Genomic DNA, 2496 nt, shown 5'->3' with positions numbered 1-2496 from the left:
GTGTCTCAGTCAAAGTGTGAATTAAATTCACAATTAAAACCTGTTTTGTAAAAACTAAAAGCGTTAAAACATTCATCAGTTCTTGAGGGAAAAAATTCTTCCTTTTGGGAGAGCAAATCATTTGAAAAACTTACCTCATGATTGGTAAATATTAACGTTCTTTTAGGGCTTTGCCTTCTTGAAACCTTAAATTTGTCTGAATTATTTTCTACATTTGCGAGAATGGTTGAATGAAATTCAGACAAATTTAAGGTTTCAAGAAAGCAAAGACCTAACAGAACGTTAATATTTACCAATCATGTGGTGTCTCAGTGAAAGTGTGAATTAAATTCACAATTAAAACATGTTTTGTAAAAACTAAAAGCGTTAAAACATTCATCAGTTCTTGTGAGAAAAAATTCTTTCTTTTGGAAGAGCAAATCATTTGAAAAACTTACCTCATGATTGGTAAATTTTGGGAAAATAATTCAGACAATTATTTTCTACATTTGCGAGAATGGTTGAATGAAATTCATACAAATTTAAGGTTTCAAGAAGGCAAAGACCTAAAAGAACGTTAATATTTACCAACCATGAGGTAAGTTTTTCAAATGTTTGGCTCTCCCAAAAGGAAGAATTTTTCCTTCAAGAACTGATGAATGTTTTAACGCTTTTAGTTTTTACAAAACATGTTTTAATTGTGAATTTAATTCACACTTTGACTGAGACCCAGGAAAGATATGAATATAATAGCAAGTACACGCAGTCAGGAAAATAAAAACTATTGAGTTTGTTTGCTGTTGCAGATTTATGATGTAAATACGGGCACGGCCATTGTGAAACTGGCTCCACAATTAAGCAACCTCTACACGAAAAACAAGGCGACATTTAGTTGGAACGACGAACTAGTGCTGACTGACGGCGTTCTGTACGATGTGAATTCCGGCAAGGTGATCAATCGGCTGGATAAACTGAATCAGACTCAGAACGGCGTGTTTCATCCGAACGGGTTGGAGGTACGAATGCCGATAGCTAAACGATTAGGGTGTTAGTAGTGTGATTGTTTCAGATAATTTCCAATACGGAGGTGTGGGATATTCGGACAGAGTCCAGTACGCTGCATCTGCTCAAGACCGTTCCGGTGCTCAATCAATGCTCGATTATTTTCTCCCCGGTTAACAGTGCCCTCTACGCCATCTCAATGGAGCAGGAGATGGACGACGGGGACTCCTCCTACGATTCGAGCTTTAAAACTGTCGACTCCAACGACTATACGAGCATAGGTAAGCAACGCCCTCTCAAAAGATGCTTGGATAATACAGGGTATTAAACCGACCCACAGCTACCATCGAAGTGAAAAAGAACATTTACGACCTGGCGGTGAACAGTTACGACACGCAGATCGCGCTCATTGAGAATCAGGGCATGTACAATTCGGTGCAAGAGTCAGTGGTAAGACTGTACGACGTGGGTAGACAAAGAGACGACGAGGATGAACAGGTGAGTTGAATAAACTAGCGTTGAAGTTTGGCTATGTGCACATGAGTGGGTTTTAGGAGGAGGAGGACGAAGACGACGAAATGGACAACAGCGACGACGACGGATCCGATGCAGGCGGTGAGCTTTTTTTCGATTTAACAGTAATTTGAGCTGGTGCCTCTAACCCGCTGATCAGTCAGACGCTTTCTCCAATAGAATCCAAGTTAAAAAGGCCGCTTACTAGCAGGTATTAATTGTAGATCGTGTCATCATAAATTTAGGCGGCAGCGACGATAACAATGCCAACAACGAGGAAGAGCGCGGCAGCAACAACGGGCGCGCACACAATCGCACCAGCAGCAGCAGCAGCAGTAGCAGCAGTGACGATTCTTCTTGGACGTCTTTGTCGGGTTCGGATGATTCGGGCGACTTTCTCCTGCAGGAACTTCTCTAGTGCAGCCGTTGACTAGAATGTGTGTTAGTGCAGTGCGGTCGGAATCATCGCGCCGCTTTGAAGATTCGAATCGAAATGACAGAATCCTGCTATGGTCAGCTGCTTGGACCAGACTAGAGTTCGCTTCTCTTTGGGGAGTCGTCGCTCTTTTTAATTGTAAAGCAGTGCTTGGTTTTTTAATTATACAGTTCTTTAAACGAAAACCAAAATCAAAGACTTTTGTTTCCCAGTTTTAGCCATCGGAACACTTGGAGTACACCGAGCTACAGTCTGTCCCAATAACTGTCCTGCTTTTTCAACATAATGAACGTTACGCAACCAAATTTGGACTAACTTTGGAACTGGATAATGGTTTCTACTAGAAGTTATCTAGCACCAGTTGTGTCCTCTTAGTCCATGTGGTGGTAAAAATTCAACACATCAGATAAATAAATTTCCTACAGGGTGGCAAATTCAAAAGTTTGACGTGCTCCTAGTTGGACAAAAAAGGTTTTTTGCATCACAACACCAAAACGTACAACCAAATAGCGAAACGGTTTTGGAATTTTTTGGCCATCTCTTCTACTTACAGCGTGGTCTCAAAA

General features: G+C 41.0%; 1 protein-coding gene across 1 annotated transcript in view; it reads left to right on the top strand.

The window, feature by feature from the left end:
• The window catches only part of LOC109542401 (protein mahjong), a gene marked incomplete in the record, with an annotated part of 13603 nt that extends 11482 nt beyond the window's left edge, over nucleotides 1-2121 (top strand). The window contains 5 exon segments of the mRNA XM_019911619.2: nucleotides 786-995; nucleotides 1049-1262; nucleotides 1322-1479; nucleotides 1536-1596; nucleotides 1740-2121. Of these exon segments, the coding sequence (XP_019767178.2) occupies nucleotides 786-995; nucleotides 1049-1262; nucleotides 1322-1479; nucleotides 1536-1596; nucleotides 1740-1912 (816 nt within the window).
• Nucleotides 2122-2496: the final 375 nt, after the last annotated feature.

This window comes from Dendroctonus ponderosae, unplaced genomic scaffold (genome assembly GCF_020466585.1).
Source record: "Dendroctonus ponderosae isolate FM_Combo_2020 unplaced genomic scaffold, Dpon_F_20191213v2 Dpon_F_20191213_11, whole genome shotgun sequence".
NCBI lineage: Eukaryota > Metazoa > Arthropoda > Insecta > Coleoptera > Curculionidae > Dendroctonus > Dendroctonus ponderosae.
The sequence above is the reverse complement of the archived record's forward strand: the minus strand, read 5'-3'. Positions and strand labels throughout refer to the sequence as shown.